The sequence below is a fragment of the Diplotaxodon limnothrissa genome, linkage group LG20 (assembly GCF_057381915.1).
Source record: "Diplotaxodon limnothrissa isolate DT_005_m linkage group LG20, D_limnothrissa_male_GT1.1, whole genome shotgun sequence".
Lineage (NCBI taxonomy): Eukaryota > Metazoa > Chordata > Actinopteri > Cichliformes > Cichlidae > Diplotaxodon > Diplotaxodon limnothrissa.
In genome coordinates, this window is record NC_140615.1 from 26,497,369 (window position 1) to 26,514,062 (window position 16,694).

Genomic DNA, 16,694 nt, shown 5'->3' on the forward strand with positions numbered 1-16,694 from the left:
GTTACCAATTTTGTATCTAAAATCAACAAACAATCCTGAAGTTAACAGGTCTGATTTTTTGCACAAGAAATTGAGTTATTCCCAAAGAGATATTAATGCAAAGCTTGGCACATGTCTTTAAAAAAAATTAAATACAATTTGAAAAAACAAACAAACACCTATCTACAGCAGATGAACACAATCAAGTATGTCTCTAAAAAACAGGGAAAAAAATTCAGCAAAGATGTGACTCATCATCTTTGCTGGATTTTTCGGCCCCTCACTTGATCCATCTACTGTTTACTCATCAAAAATGGTCTCGGGCTGTCAAGAAGCTTGACTTCTTTAGGAAGGGAAGTGCCAAACTACAAATATCTGGACTGAAAAATCAGTGGCAACAGGTATTAATGGCAGGTTTTTTTTCCCCACTTTGGTTCAAATCATTGTCAGTAATGGAAGGTCAGAAGCCATGTGTGACCATGTGTAGCCTTTATAGCCATCTGTAAAACATAAGGCAGATCGAACCATGGTTAGGGACTGGATTTCAGACAGTGGTGTCAGAATCTATGGAACTATGGATGCAGGAAAGTATCATCAGATCAGTGCTATCTATCTAAATGGCAACGGCTTAAGTTTCAAACATGATAATGATCCCAAACACACTGCTAATGCAGGAAAAGCATATCTGGGTAGAAGAAAAAACTGATAATGGAACACTATCAGTCATGGATTGGCCTCCTCAGAACCCAGACCTCATTATTTAAAGATTGTGGGATCATCTTGATAGAGAATGGAACAAAAGGCAGCCAACTAACTTCCTAAGAAGAGCTTTGAGTGTCCTTCAAGAAGCCTAGAGAACTATTCCTGAAGACTACTTGAAAGAAACATGCAAAGGCAGATTTATATAATGTGTGCTCAATAGTCACTTGAACAGCTACTCTGATAGTATCATAAGATGGTCTTTAGTGAAATTTGCATTAAACATACTTCAAAGATGTTGCATTGGTCAGCGCACACTGCATGCTTGCAGATGTAAGTCACATTGTAACAGTTTTGTCCTTCTCTCTGAATTTTGCTCGAGGTCATCTTTTGTCATCAAAGCTCTGAACTGGCAGTCTTTGTTTAGAGGCTTTTACGAGGTTTATCTCACAGTTATCAATGTTATTCTCAGACAGCAGCCCTGCGCTAGACTGGCAGCCTATTCAGGGTGTACCCCACCTTTCACCCTATGACAGCTGGGATAGGTTCCAGGTACCCCGTGACCTTGAACTGGATGTCAGCTGTTAATAAAAGGTATTATGCAGCAGCCTGTGGTTGTGTACTTTGTCCTTCATCACCTGGTCACTCACCTGATCCAACAGTAATGGCAGGTTGATATCAAACATAATGGAGATGATCTACGTTGCTGTCAGTCACCAGTGACTGCCTATGGCCTCCTCCTTCCTTTTGCACCTCTCCCTCTCTGCTCTGTCAGGGGGAAATACTGCTCTGCATCCATATTATTCTCTCTCCCACACTGGTCCATAATGATGCTGACATTTAACACAATACAGTGGTGTTATTCCAGCTGCAGTGCACAAGGTCAGCTCATTAGAGGACATAATTGATGTGGGGTGCAACCTGCCACTAATACAGATCTGGGTCAGCCAACATGAATGACAATTTAACAACAATAAGGACTCAACACAAACGAGGGACCTTGAATGTCATTCAGTAGCCACGTGAATACTCTAAACTCTGTCACGCAAAATGATTTGTTGACATTTCAGCGAGAGAAACGTTTAACTCCGGGTCGTTTCAGGTCAAAAGTGCAACATCTCGGAACAATATGGATGTTGTGGCAAATAGTCTCAATGAATTCTTTGTAACTGCTGGACCAAATTTAGCAAGAACAATCACTCATCCTGGGAAAGCACAGGAAAAACCCGATACACTGATTGACAGAAATCCATATTCTATGTTTCTCACAGCCGTTGATGAAAATGAAGTTCTTGAAATTGTCAAAAAATGTAAAAATCACAAATCTTTGGATTGTAATGATATTGATATGATAGTGGTTAAAAGAGTCATTGAGGCTATTATAAAACCATTTACATACATCTGTAATTTATCATTTCAAACTGGTCGATTTCCAGACAGAATGAAAATAGCAAAAGTTATACCTCTATACAAATCTGGAAACAAACACCATTTCACAAACTACAGGCCTGTCTCTTTACTACCCCAATTCTCAAAAGTTCTTGAAAAACTGTTTAAAAACAGACTGGAAAAATTTATAGATAAACATAAACTACTCACTGAGAGTCAGTACGGATTCAGATCAAGCAGATCAACATCATCGGCACTATTAGATTCAATAGAATACATCACAAATTCCATAGACAAAAAGCAATATGTGGCTGGGTTATTCATAGACTTGACAAAGGCATTTGACACTATAGATCATGATATATTAATAAGAAAACTGGAACGTTATGGTGTCAGAGGGGTAGTTTTAGATTGGGTCCGGAGTTATTTAAGTGACAGAAAGCAGTTTGTGAAAATAAATGGTGGTTGCTCCTTATGTATGGACATTGCTTGTGGTGTACCCCAAGGGTCAGTTTTGGGTCCAAAATTCTTCAACTTGTACATTAACGACATCTGTAAAGTGTCCAAAGTATTAAAAATGGTTCTCTTTGCTGACGATACAAACATTTTTTGCTCTGGTGATGATCTGCAGAATTTATTGGAGGATATGACTAATGAAATAAGTAAAGTGAAGTTCTGGCTTGATAAAAACAAATTATCATTAAATTTGAATAAATCTAAACTTATGTTATTTGGAAATAGTAGTTTAAATACAAATGCAAAGATTCAAATAAATGGTGTTGATATTGAAAGAGTCAGTGAAAATAAATTTCTGGGGATAATAATAGATGAAAAACTTAACTGGAGAGCTCACGTAAGATATATTCATTCCAAAGTATCACGAAGCATTGCAGTACTAAACAAGGCAAAACAGGTATTCGACAGAACATCACTTCATATTCTCTACTGTTCACTGGTTTCACCATACTTAAGCTATTGTGCAGAGGTCTGGGGCAATAACTATAAAACCACATTACATTCACTTTTTACTCTTCAAAAGAAAGCAATTCGAATAATCCACAATGCAGGTTATAGGGAACATACAAACTCACTATCTTTGCAGTCTGAAATATTGAAAATTGACGATATAGTGAAATTCCAAACAGCACAAATTCTATTCAAAGCAAAAAATAAAGAACTGCCAGGTAATATTCAGAGTATGTTTTTTTTGAAAGAAGGAAGTTATAATTTAAGGGGTTTTTGTAACTTCAAAACAATGAAGGTACGTACTACAAGAAAAGGCTTTTGTGTTTCTGTTCAAGGAGTGAAACTATGGAACAAACTGAATATGGAATTAAAGCAATGTCCAAACATAAAACTGTTCAAAAAGAGTTATAAAAATATGATCTTCTCGATCTATAAAGAAAAGGAAAATATTTAAATTAAGTGAATGTCTCTATTTAAAAACAAACAAACAAAAAATTCATGATGTGATATTATAGTATATAGTATATCAGAAATCTGTTCACTATTTTTATTACAAATTATATCAGTAAGGAAGCTGACTAAATATTCACTGATAATTTATGGGACAGGGGTGGGATTAAATAAGTGTATACTTCTTCCCACTCCCTTTCAACATGTAAATTAATCAGAATGTTTTTTTGTATGTAATTTGTATAGTATATTTTTTTTTCTCTCATTTCTTTTCTAAATGTACTTGTATATTGTTCACATGTTGAAATAAATTACCAATCAATCAATCAATCATCAATCAATCAAGATTGGCTAGGGAGCAGATTGAGAAATGAAACGGCCACAATCACGTCAACACAACCCCCCCCCCCCCCCCCCCCCCCCCCCCTCCCTCAAAAAAAACAACCATTATAGCTGAAGCCAGAATCGAAATTGTTCAACAATGACTTTTCAGGATGCTTTCAGGACCAAAGTAGTTTCCAGGGTAATTTGGAAATAAAACACATCAAAACAGAAGATGAGAAGTCACACCAATCGCTCAACATGTCAAATAACTAACATCAGGTAGTAAAAGTGAAGGCCGACTCTGATATACAAGTCCCTGACCTAACGTGCTCCTCCCCCCTCTCATTCATTCATCTCAGCTCTTACCCGTCCTCCCACTCCTTCCCACACTCATCTGCTCGTCCACAGTCATTCTAATTCATCCCATCGTCTCTTTACCTCTTCTCATTTCATCCGCTCTGGTCCGTCCAATTTTCATTCTGCCACCCACTCTCCTCCTCACTTGTCTCTGCTGCTTTTTTCCCCCCCTTATTACTCTTAGTGCGCCAACTGCTCAAGCTGTTGTCTGTTCAGCACTATATTCTTTTGTGTATTTGATCTCATAGCCTTTCATGTCAAAACTTGACTACCTGCATCTGTTTCTCCGCCCCTGTTGATATACATTTGTAAGACATGTAATACATACCTCTCTGCACCAGCATAGTGACCTCGCTGCCTCTGGGACATTTGCTCAGCAGGTCCACCACCTGGTTGTGACTCATATTTTGGACATTTCTTTTGTTGACCTCCATCAGAATATCTCCCTCCTTTAGGCCACGGCATCGCGGATAGTCCACTATTTGTTTGACCCGCTGACCCCCCCCTGTCAGGCTGTCAGCAATAGTGAAGCCAAAACCTTTGTCTCCCTTCTCCATGTGGATAGTGATGAGCTCGGGCTGGGTGGCTATGGACGAGGCCAAGGTGACCACATCGCTGGTGTAGCCGTGTGAGCCGTTAGACGCCACCTCGGCTGACGGGCTGTGCGGCCGTGGCTCACGCAAGCCGTTAATGGGTCCGGCCTGGTTGGAAGGTGGGTCAAACGTTTCCTGTCCATTGACGATGATAGGCTCTTTGTCCAATATTGCGACCGAGGTCACCAGGCTAGTGTTGGGGTCATCAGGGTCAAAGGGCAGCGGGTACCCACGACATAAAGACAGATCGACCATGGAGCCGATTGGGATGGATTGGAAGATCTTCACAACCTGAGCATGGGTGTAGCCCAGCACAATGGTGTCATTCACACTGACTATGACATCACCTGCACAAAGAAAGATCACAATATTGGTAATGTTGCCGTTTACAGTTAAAACCCCTACCAGGCCAGATTCACATTACACTGTTAGTGATATCTGGCATTAATCACAGCTGTGTGGCGGTTAGACTCAAAGAATAAAGAGATGCATTCAGAAAACGACAACACAACGTTTTTAAAAAGAAAACAGTGCCCTCTGTGGATGGTGGTCATGTACTGCACCTGTCTCCATCTTGCCATCCAAAGCTGCAGGCCCATCCAGCACTAGACTTTTGATCTGTAGAAACTCATCTGGCTCGTCTCCTCCAACCACAGTAAAACCGAAGCCGCGGCAGCTTTTCTTCAGCTTTGTGTTGATAAAGGTTCCTTTCAGCTCTGCTGGGTTTCTTGTAAAGAAAGGTTTCCCCCCTGCAGAGTGGGGCAGAAAAAAACTCTTGTATCAATCTGCATAACATACATTACAGAACACAAATAACTTTTAGGTGGCATGTTGGGAATTTTGTCCTTCAGATTCAGAAGTCACATGAATTTCTGCAGTTAAATATGTGATGACTATAAAAATGAAAGAAAAGGCACAGTTGTAATTTTTAGTGGAAATGAAAACAAAAATGAATGTTTTTGAAATGACTTTCCTGTTTTCACTCAAACAACACTACTGATCAAACCACACCCACTTCTCCAGTTGGTATTTCTCGGTGTAAAATCATTTTACAACATGTATTCTGAATGAATATGCCCCTAATGTTACTGCAGAATTTTCCCAAAAGTGTTGCATTTATTAGGTTGCTTTGCTTTCACAGCTCTGTTCAGTTCATCCCAAACCAACTTGATGGGTTTTAAAACTGGACACTGTGTTCGTCTGGCATCCTTTGAATCCTACTTTCTTTACTTTATTATTTTCTTTGGTTTGTATTTGTTTGCAATATACAGTATGCCTTTTTGCAGTACTACTTCCCATCTCACAATAATGCATTGATGGTCGAGGTACACATTTTTCTTCAATGCTTTGTATAATAACAGAAGTTGGGAAATTGGCAAGATTTCTTAATCCCCGACAAAGGAGCTGTTTTCTCGGAAACTGACTGTTCTATGAAATGTACCATTTAAGGCTATTAGGTGGACTGCACAGTATTTTGTACAGGATGTAGTTTTGGGACTCTTAAGAACGCATAATGAAAAAAAAAAAAAAAGTAGTAAAAGGCTATTTCTCAGCCAAAGCTAAAAATTCCCTAAACAAAGACACGAAATCAGTTCCAGAAAGCTTTCTGGATTGGTTTATGATCATATTTTTTCAGTTTGTTTTTCTGAAGATTGTGTGCAAAGTCCAATTTTGCTCTATTGTAAACTGTATAGAATCCTTCCAAAAATTCCTGGATTCACATCCAGATCCAAATGGACTCCAAAAATTACCTCCTGAGTAACGCCACCCACAAACAGACAAAGAAAAAGCAAGCTGAAACAACTCTTTTGAAAAAACAAAGAGTAATAATATATAAAGTCTATAAACATAATGATTTACGTTTGACTCCTGTAGGGACAGGAGGTAGAGCTGGTGGGACCTGTGGGTCCCTGTAGGTCTCCAGATGGTTTGGTGCGTAGTTTGCCAGTGGAGCTGCTGCAGAGGAGTGCTCCTCTATCCACTCTGCACAGACACATTTGTATCCAAACGTTAATCCACACACGCGCGACACAGAGGTGTATTTACATGCCACACATGCACACAGAAACACTTAACAGCAAAATACACACAAACACGGAGCTGAAAGGAAGTACTATTCATACTTATCTGTACTTCTACTAGTGTTTTTTTGTCGTGTATATCATACTGTTGATCTCAGCAAATGTTATGCAGCAAAATTATATCCGTTGTCGCAAAAGCGTCATATTACAAACACTTTACACAGTCTGAGTGTTAGTACTGTTAAAACAAATGAAAACAATTAATAGAAATGGATGTTGTTACTCTGTTATTCTTTGACTTACATCATGCAAACTGTGAAATGCAGTTATCACATTTTGTGGGTTGTGGAGCGTGTGAAGAGTAATGTTTTCATGCAGTCAGTGGCACTTTTAAAAATATGCTGAGTTACTTATGAGTGAGTCACTTCTGTTCTCCGATGTTCTTATGGACGTACAGGCAGCTTTTAAATCACAGCAGTTGTGTCTGTGTTGCGTTGCCATTAGACTAGACTGTCTGCCACTGTATTGAATTTTTTGCGTACCTTGAACAGCAGTGACTTAAACTGAGTTGATCATATCTGAGTTTGAATGAATAAATAATAGACAAAGTTTACTTCTGAGATGAAAAAAAAAGAAGAGATACTGGAACCAATTGAATTTGCTCGTGGATTGGCACAGCTAAGAAATAAGAATAGAGCATATGGCTATAAAGGCAGAATACTGTTGCATTAGTATAGCAAGCAGGCCAGTTAATTTGCTGCTAATATACTGCGTTTCAATGCATTTTATTACTGTTAGTGCATCATCGTGAGCCCTTATCCTCATGCATGTATCTTTGCCTCACCTCTTTCAGTCTTTTCACCCTCGACTGCCAACTCAAAGTTTTTGAATCTCTAAAGCAAACATCATTCTTGCCTTTTCATGGTAATGCAGGATAAATGATCAAATACAAAATGGCACTTATGACTATAAATCACATAAATTAAAACCTAAACATCAAAGACAACCCCTGGCTTGGGCCAGTTCTACTTTTGTGAAACGTCCTTATGAGAATCCATTTTTAATCCTTTGGATTTCAGTAACAATAATATATATTTATATTGCCCCCCCCCCCGTTAAAGTCGAATTAATTCAGAGACAAGAAGTCTGGCCAAAGCCCTGGATAGCAGTGGACAAACTATAAGGACATGACACTGACAGACATGAAGAAAGAAAGAAATGGTGCCGTGCCAGGGCAGGAAACGAACCTCGAATATACCGCTCACCTTCTGGAGGCTGCGGCTGTTGCTGCTGCTCAAGGATTTTTCGACGCCGCGCCTCCCCCACCGGGTTCTCATATTGAGTCTTCCTGTTTATATGACTGAGACAGAGGGCGAGAGGGAGAGAGAACAAGATAATAACTTGGAGACTGATTAGTCTCAGATTCACTTAAGCAGAGAAGAGATTTGTAAAAGGGTGTTTCATCTGGAGAAACCCCGTTTGTCTTTGCAAGCTGCCAATAAGGAGATTCACTTACTCTACATAGTACACCCCATACACTGGGTCATCTATCCTCTCCCATCCTGGAGGCAGCTCTGAAATAGAGAAGGTACACAGCATTGAAGACAAAAATTACATTTTAGCAGAGCTCAGTGGGATAGTTTGGTTTGGGTAACACAGTCTTTCAGTCCCACAGTTATAGGAGAAAAACTATTTCACTAGAAAGGACATGCTGCCTTTATCCCAACAATGGATTTTAACATACATGCCAAAAGGGGATGAAATTGTAGTTTTGGTTTTGTCCTGCTGACCACTGAAAAACACTTTTCATCGTCCATGTTAAAACTTCAGCTTTATTACCAGGGGTGCACATAAGTGGTCGCAGGTGCACATTCGCTGTCAAAATAAAAGACACACACCAGATAAGAAGTTGCAACGCGCGTTTGCGTACATAAGATTTTCTGGAGGATGACAGACATTTGTTTCGAACTCTTAAAGATGTCGAAGAAGCAAGCTCCTTTAAGCAGTTACTTTGGTGTTCCTCCACCTCCAAAGAAATGTCAGAAGGAGTCCGAACAGCAAAAGAAGCGCGTATTCTTGGAAAAGTGGTTGCAGAAGGTGAGCTGGCTTCAAACAAATGATGAACGCACAGAGATGTGGTGCAGAATATGCTGTGAAAATCCGCAAACGCGCGTTGCAACTTCTTATCTGGTGCGCGTCTTTTATTTTGACAGCGAATGTGCAGCTGCGGACCACTTATGTGCACCCCTGGTTATTACTTTTTGTAAAACTGTGCTTGGAGCACAAACTCTTCTCTTTTCCCTTTACATCGTAAGGATTTCAATCCATGGGTACCAGTAATAAAGTATTATTAAATAATAAGCTGGATCTCTCTCCAGCTGCCTGTAACCAATTTTAACATCCTCATTATGGCCAAAACACAATAACTGAGAAAATAACACCAAACAGCTTCAAACAAGACCGCAAAGACATGTGGCTACAAATGTAGTCTGACCATTTAATAAATAACTGAAAAGCATGATGCAGTTATTTTGCTAAGTATTACCATACATTACATCACTACCTCTGTGAACACACCCCTACACATTGTACACAGACCTAACCACATTTCATGACCACGCGCCTATTAAACTGACATGTTCCCATTAAGATGTTGGCATCTCAGATCTCCTATCTCGCTGTATTTGATTTCAGACAAAGACATTACCTCCTTGTGTTCCTGTGGGCTTCTCTGAAGTCCAGTAAACACTTTTATAAGAGTCTAGATTTCACAATCAATAATCACAGACCGTCTGCATCTGAGCAGCCTGGAATAATAAAGGCTCGAAGCCAGACATTCAGAGTCTTGTTTAAGACCGAGCTTGCGTTCCATTGCATGGCTGTTTGTGTTACTTGCAAATGGGATGAGAATCAGCAGCTGAGCAATTTGCCTGCTTGCGAGAAAACTCTGAGTGCATATATGTACCTGTGTCCCCAGTGAAACCTCAGTATAACGGATTACAAATGGTACTAGTGCACTTAAGGCTAATAACTCTTCTTGTTCATGCAGTAAAATATCACGTTTTATTGCATCCGATGCAGATTACATGAGTCAGATCTCCTAAAACAAACAAGAATCTTGGAAAAAAATTCAGGTCCAACAATAGCATACAGTATATTTCACTGTAATGCATGTGATGGATAAATACTGGGATTTCATTACAAGCCTAAAGCCTATAGAGATATATCTAGATAGAAGAGCAAGAAATATAAAACCCAACAGCCAAAAATCGACATGTACTAAGATGCAAGTTATGATGGTACACTGGACGGATTTATTTGCTATCCTTGAACTGACGCCATCTTCACTGCACTATTCTCACGTGGGTGAAATCAGACATTACACAGGCTTTGTAGTTTGGAGCGGGCAGATTAAAGATTGAACATCCATTCTGATGTATTCTTACTAATAGTTCTGCTTGATAATGTTGTGAGATATTCGAGAAAAAAAAACATATTTTTTTCCACAAAATCCAGTAGAATATATTATGGTCATCATCCCTCGCCACCCATGAGATGAAAATATAACTTTGCATTAGAGCAGGGGTGTCCAACTCCAGTCCTCGAGAGCTAATGTCCTGCACTTTTAGATGCATCCTTGTTCCGACACACCTGTATCAAATGAATAGCTTGTTATCAGGCCGTTGCCAAACTTGATGGCATGCTGAAGAGGTAATCCAACCATTTGATTTAGCTGTGCTGGAGCAGGGATGCATCTAAAAGCTGCAGGACAGTAGCTCTTGAGGACTGGAGTTGGACACCCCTGCACTAGAGCATCATGCATGCTTGTTTTTGCTTTTTTTTTTTTTTAAAAACAACTCATTTAAACCCTTGCAGCTACCTTTGCTCTAAACTAAATTAATATATCTTCCTTACAGAATTCAGGGCCTTGCATTTGAAACCGATGCCCAATTAAATTTCCTCTTTGAGATGATCAGTTTTGAATGGCATCTTTGAAATAATATAATTTTAATATAGCAAAACATCCTCCATAAAACCTCCAAAAACCTTACCTAGATCACTCTCCAGGTCTTCTGTATGTATCCCTTCTTCTCCAAGGACAAAGCAGGATGAAACAAAGAAGAGAAAATGAAGAGGAAAAAAAAGGGATGATAGCAGATGGAAGGTGGATCATAGATGCAGGAATCCAAAGCAAATAAGGAATGACGTGACCAGTCAGAGAAAGACAAAGAAAAAGGGAAAACCCTTAGAAAAAGACTGACTTGGGCTATAACAACATCTCAAAATGCCCTGAGAAATCTAGTGAGACTTGGGGTGCCATTCTAGATTTCACCACTTGATGGGGTAATTATGCAATTTGTGTTTGGAGTGAGCTGTAAACAAAGTGTCATTTGGAATTAATCAAATGTTTTTTTCTGTTTATTTGAAAATTATGTCAGGTTTTGATGACAGTAGAGCTAACAACAAGACAAATGTAGCACATTCCAATTTCTAACAAATCTTTCAATCAAAACCAAATGAGTGTACTAAAAACAGCACCAGAAATTAACAACAGCATCACAACAATAAACAAGAGGAGCCTCACTTCTGAGACCCCGAGCATCCCCTGCTGTTCCTGAACCACTACACAGGAGTGTGGATGAACGCTTTGATTTAATAAATGAGGAATAGAAGCTTACCATCATCGTCACACTCTTCCAGCGGTCTGGAGGCTCTGTCTCTACACCGAGGATCCAGCCATGATGTGGTCTTTGTATTGTGGCTGAGAGGAAGCAAACAAGAGAACCGAATAATTCAACACAGGCCGTCAGACTGACACAGCAGGGGGACACGAATGCATCAATGAGAATTAGGAAAAACACGTCAGCAAGTTTACAGCGGACAGAAGGTGTGCTGCAAACACAAATGAAAAGAACAGAGAGGCACAGCAAGGAAATAAACAGTAAGCGACCTGACTTTTCCCTCAATTGTTAAACAAGAACATTCTGTAATTCAGTGATAGCAGAAATGAACATACAAGCTCTGAAAATACACAGCCATGTCCTGGTGTTGTGCCTTTGCCGTGCTGCAGAGAGGACAGAGAGGTGGAGGTAGTCAGGTGATCAGGATGTGATCTCCTTTTGAGATCGGGACATGCAGGGATTAACAGGAAAGCAGTAGCACCCAGGGGGCTGGGCAGGTTGGCTGGGAAGGCCTAAAAACCAAATCAAGTGGGAAGACAAGCAACTGGACGAACAAAAGGGATAATAGTGCAGGTAAAATGCAGAAAACACCGACTACAGCGTGAGCCATGGCCAAAAAAAAAATGTATAAACAGGCGGCGTCGAGAGTCTGCTGATACATACTCTATGAAGTAAAGTTCCCCGTTCTCAGTATAAGCCATCTCCCAGTTTTCAGGCAGTGGTCCCAGCGGGTCTTCTGGAGAGACCTGTGGTTCTGCAAGGGTTTGCTGCCCGCTTTCTGCAGTAGAGGTGGCCGCATTGTTCAGAACACAGGATAGAGCATTGTCACGTGCAGGGTACGGCCGGAGAATGCCGCTGCGGCTCTCATCCTGGTCGTTAGGGTTACCTGTGCACAGCAAAGGAGAGGGAAAGAGACTACGTACTAAGGATCCTGGGTGACGTAACAACAACACAGCACAACAACAGAAAACAAACAAAATAATAATCACATTTCATGCATGCAGGAAAGGAAGAGATTAAAAAAAGCAAACATGCTCAGTCTTTATTCTCTTTAGACCACATCAGGCAACTCTAGCCACACTAAAGTGCTAGCACTTCTCCCTTCTTCTGCTTGGTTCCCGCCCATTTCTAGTGTATTGAAAAGGGTCACAGGAATATGCTAATTTCCTCAGCAACTGTCTCTCAAACTCACTTTGACCCCCACCCGTTTTACCTCTCTGCCCACAGGCCTTTTTCTCCTAAAGCTAGTCAATCCCAACCCCCATTCCCATTCCTTCCCCAGTTTTGGCCAAATATCCTCCACCACTTCCGTGGGCTTTTCAGGGTTGATCAAATGCAAATTCAACACTCTGGCAGCCTAGCAGGGGGACACAGAGAGGGCATAGTTTCACAGGATCAAGTTAAAAAAAACAAAAAAACAAGACACCATGTCTTGCACTCAAAACAGGATAAACCCCCTCAGAAGAAAGAAAATCGTGAAAAACTTTGGCTCATTCTTTAGTTTTTTTGTTTAGGAATTAGTTTATAACAGCAGCTAATCTCTTGACATATGCTGAGAATCAGCAGGCATAAACATGATTTCAATCAGCCACGGGACAAATATTCAGAATTGGTATGTGAGTAAATGTTAGGGGCAATTTAGTGAGAAAGCTTTAAAAAAAAAATAGTGTAGTTATTGAAACCAGAGCAAGGTGGTGGCAAGGAGAAAATTCTGAACACTGAGTGCAGTTTGTAATCTAAACCTTCCCCCACTACACCCCTCCTCACAGGCAGATGGCAGTGTTTGGAGGCTCACAGAAAAGGAATCAGCATCACAAAGACATGATGTAACCGCCAGACACCCATCACCGTACAGCAGAGGAGAGGATAATAAACATACACACATTATCTCTTTCCTTCTGTGTTCCTAATCTTGGGCACATACATGTTTACCGAGACACGCTTAAACAAACATCCAGTGGAGAAGAAGCAAAGCACACGCGGGGAATGCTACACATGCGGAAACCAAGGAAAGCTGGATTTCCAAACTTTGGGATCGGCAGCGTTGCCCTCACCTGTAAAACTGTTGTTCATTTCCGTGGCCTGGTCGTCATCGTCGTCGTCAGCAGGCACTACGCGGGCGTTTTGCATGTCATTGTAGGACTTCGTGCGTGTTGGGGTGGACTGATGGGAGCCTGCATCACTGAGAATCACTGTCCCAATGATGGGCTGCCTTGGCGGCTTGGGGGTCCCATAATAGTTACCTAGGCAACAAGGAGGACATTAGTATGCTTGAGAGAGACGCAGAAGGAGGGAGAGCGAGAAACAGAGAAAGGAAGACGGGGATAAAAATGAAAGAGTTGGGGACAGGAAGATAAGCAGGAAGAGCATCTATGAAACCTCCTAATCTTACGCTAGGAGGAAAAGACATAAAGCTGGATCACAATGTGACTAGAAATTGCAGAAATAAGAAGCTGGTTGGAAAGCTAAAAGATTTTAGTTTGGATTTGAGGCTTTAAAGCATAGCGATCAAAACTGTGGACCAGCTCAGCACACAGCTTGTTTTAGCCACTTTTTAGCTCCAAAAAATTGTTTTGGGGAAGTGGGAATCAATATTACATCCTTGAGTATGTTTTTAGTATCGTGTGACAAGCTACTTAGTGTTTGATTGTCAAAGATTAAGCAAAATCTAACACAAACAAAGAAACAGCTTGTTCAATATAACGCTGGTCTGATCACAAGGTCTGGGTTTTGTGGGAAACTGAGTCCTCAAAGTACTCTTCAAGTTAGTATATAATGTATATGCTGTATAGTGTTATGTACACCGCATAATGCCAGTGTGAACTCAATAGCCATACATTCAATCAATTAACTACTCTGCAGTTGAAACTGGCCAGGGGAACCAGTTAGCGCAGCTTTGCATTAGAAAAGAAAAACAACTAAACTAGCTCCGTCCATGGGTTACAAAAAAAAATAAAAATAAATCCCCCACCTACAAGCCTATCTGAGATGTAAAAGGAAAAAAAAAAGCAACTGACCGTAAACAAGAACCACTTCCAGCTATTACCAGAAGCAGTGAATTATTGCTTGCCTGCCTGATAAAAATATACTCATTGTCTTTCTTGCAAAACTCAATAAATCAATACAGTATGTTACACCCCGCAGCCAGTTTGATGAGCTTTGACTTAAGACTGGAAGCAGGGAGAAAAGGGTAACCTGCCCTATCCAGAGACAAACTGCAATTCTGAATTTATGCTCAGCTGAGCTACCCATGTGGATTCTATAGCTTTACATTTTCATGCATGTGACCCGTATGACTCTTCTATCTTTAAACTTAAAAGGAAGACAAGAACATTTGGCAGATGGTCAAGCCATCATTTAAATTTGGTTATATCCCCTCCCTTCATTTCAACTCTTCCACTAAAATCAAATTTTAAAAAAGTGGCATTTTCTAAAGTTATTTCTATAGTTATATTTAGAGACATTTGAACATCTCAAACAGATTTTGCTGAGAATCAATCATCCAATCTTCATCTACTAGCATGGATGGCCACAGCCTCCTGTGGATAGGTATTTGACATTGTCTGCGTGAAAGGAAGAAACGTGCCAACACAGAGCAGAGTCGGTGCCAAGCAGATTAATGTCGTAACATTCCCTCCCAACCAAGCCCATGCACACGCACACACAAATCTGTGTGCATAACACACTGCCTTGTGAACAGGCACGCACGCGCCCACAACAACGCACACAAACACACAGGTTTGTGTTAGTATGAGACTTAGCGCTGCACAGCACCGTCCTAATCAGAGTGAGAGGGCCAGATGTGGAGTGACCTGCTGTCTCCTGATGCATCTCCTCCCATCATGCACTGTATAATCAGAATCAACTGAATGCATGCTTTTGTAGCCTGCCTACATGTAGGAAACACTGATGGCTGCTACGCTCATTGTATCTGTGGAGAATGAGGACACCTGCGCAATCATGAGTCACATGAAGTGCCAGTTATGATCATTATCATCATCATCACCCTCCTCCTCCTCACCTTCATATGTTCCTATTTCCAGTAGCGTGCCACTCTCCTCAAGTTCTAGGAACTCCTCCACAGACAGGAAATTGTAATCCACCCCTGGGACCTCTCCGTCTCTAGGGGGGCGGGTTGTACCTAGGGGTAGGAAAAAAAACAAAATAAGCTGCTGAAGTCAACCCTTATCTTTAGGATAGAATGACAGCAAAATAAGACTTTTCCTCCTTGCGCAACATGTTCAATATACTTCTCTCTCTCAACTGAAAAAATCTGTCATTAATGTTAGAAATGCAGCCAGCGCTGCAAGATTCATTCAGCTTTTTGAGATGATGACCAGCCACAGCAAAGTGTTCTGAAATGAAGAGGGTGTGATTGTAATTCAGAGCCATCACTGGCAGCGCAGTGTCTGTTGAGTGGCTGTGAATATTACGTCAGGAAATTAAATCAAGGCTTTGCATCTTGAGCCATCGCTTCGTCTCATGGGAAAGTGCTGCCCGCTAAGATGAAAAAAGGTCACCTTTAGCAATACACTAGTCCTGATAGTGTCATCAATCTCTCAATTTCTTCATGGTGAGTTTGAAATTGTAAAATGGACTGACATAATACTATTAGAGTCGTTTTGCCAAAGGGATCCTAACTAAATTATTATTGATTGTTAAAGCATGCATGCTCACTGCTTGGAAGCTACACTGCATTTTGAGGTGCCGTTCGGTTTAACCGTAGTACAACAAATGCCTTTTAATTTGAGACAAAATAAAGCTGGAGCTTATACCTGAAAGTCAGTATATTCAGAAAGAAATGCTCATTAGAAGTCTGATCATTGTCTTTCTTGCTGGCCCAACTGCCCTGAGCCTGATCTCCTGTTGGAGTTAATGATTAGCGGTTTGCTGTGTTTTGCTTTGTATTGAGAACACTTTATAGGAGGAAGCTGACACCAGACAATGGAGGCAGGGGCCATTGTGTCTTTGACTTTATTGAAGGGAGATGAGATGACGTGCCAGATGGTTGATGGAAGTTGCAACCCATCTGTGATCAGTACAGGAGCATTTACATACACACAGCAGGTACTGCAAAACCCGGCTTAAACAAGAGACTTGAATGTAACACGCAACCCTTGCACCAGTGTGAAGCACTGCAGGCCACATTCAGTTGAACCTCACTGAATTAAGCAGGAGTTCAAACCTGAAAAGAAATCGCTACCTTATAACACAACTGAAGCTATCAGTATAAT

At 40.7% G+C, this 16,694-nt stretch overlaps 1 protein-coding gene across 5 annotated transcripts in view; it reads right to left on the reverse strand.

The window, feature by feature from the left end:
- The window catches only part of LOC146611057 (membrane-associated guanylate kinase, WW and PDZ domain-containing protein 1-like), a 92,265-nt gene that overhangs the window by 21,646 nt on the left and 53,925 nt on the right, over positions 1-16,694 (reverse strand). For 2 of the 5 annotated variants that reach the window (XM_085344302.1, XM_085344297.1), the window contains exons 3-12: positions 15,482-15,601; positions 13,515-13,703; positions 12,124-12,346; positions 11,458-11,540; positions 10,831-10,869; positions 8,295-8,352; positions 8,026-8,138; positions 6,618-6,740; positions 5,321-5,506; positions 4,493-5,104 (exon numbers count right to left, since the gene is read on the reverse strand). In XM_085344302.1, coding sequence (XP_085200428.1) covers positions 4,493-5,104; positions 5,321-5,506; positions 6,618-6,740; positions 8,026-8,138; positions 8,295-8,352; positions 10,831-10,869; positions 11,458-11,540; positions 12,124-12,346; positions 13,515-13,703; positions 15,482-15,601 — 1,746 coding nt within the window. The remainder of the gene's footprint in view (positions 1-4,492; positions 5,105-5,320; positions 5,507-6,617; positions 6,741-8,025; positions 8,139-8,294; positions 8,353-10,830; positions 10,870-11,457; positions 11,541-12,123; positions 12,347-13,514; positions 13,704-15,481; positions 15,602-16,694) is intronic. The other 3 variants (XM_085344301.1, XM_085344298.1, XM_085344300.1) reach the window with 3 other exon arrangements.